The 245-nt window shown below is 43.7% G+C and overlaps 1 protein-coding gene across 1 annotated transcript in view; it reads right to left on the minus strand.

Moving 5' to 3' along the window:
* The window catches only part of LOC117940273 (melanoma receptor tyrosine-protein kinase), a gene marked incomplete at its 5' end in the record, with an annotated part of 3,055 nt that extends 2,815 nt beyond the window's left edge, over positions 1 to 240 (minus strand). The window contains one exon of the mRNA XM_034865615.1: positions 168 to 240. Within this exon, the coding sequence (XP_034721506.1) occupies positions 168 to 240 (73 nt within the window). The remainder of the gene's footprint in view (positions 1 to 167) is intronic.
* Positions 241 to 245: the final 5 nt, after the last annotated feature.

The raw sequence follows: 245 nt of genomic DNA on the forward strand, positions 1-245 counted from the left end.
ACACACACACACACACACACACACACACACTGATACACACACTGATACACTCTCATAGCCTTTTTGACGATATATAATGAAGTAAACATTATCGTTATTCATTAGCTATGAACTAGGAATTAGTAGGAATGTTGTGTGTTTGTGTGTTTGTGTGTTTGTGTGTTTACATTTCTGGCAGTGGTCCGGTCCCGCTGCCCAGCACGAGCCGTTAAAACACCCGGGATCACACTGCTCACCTGGAACAC

The sequence above is a fragment of the Etheostoma cragini genome, unplaced genomic scaffold, assembly GCF_013103735.1.
Source record: "Etheostoma cragini isolate CJK2018 unplaced genomic scaffold, CSU_Ecrag_1.0 ScbMSFa_2087, whole genome shotgun sequence".
NCBI lineage: Eukaryota > Metazoa > Chordata > Actinopteri > Perciformes > Percidae > Etheostoma > Etheostoma cragini.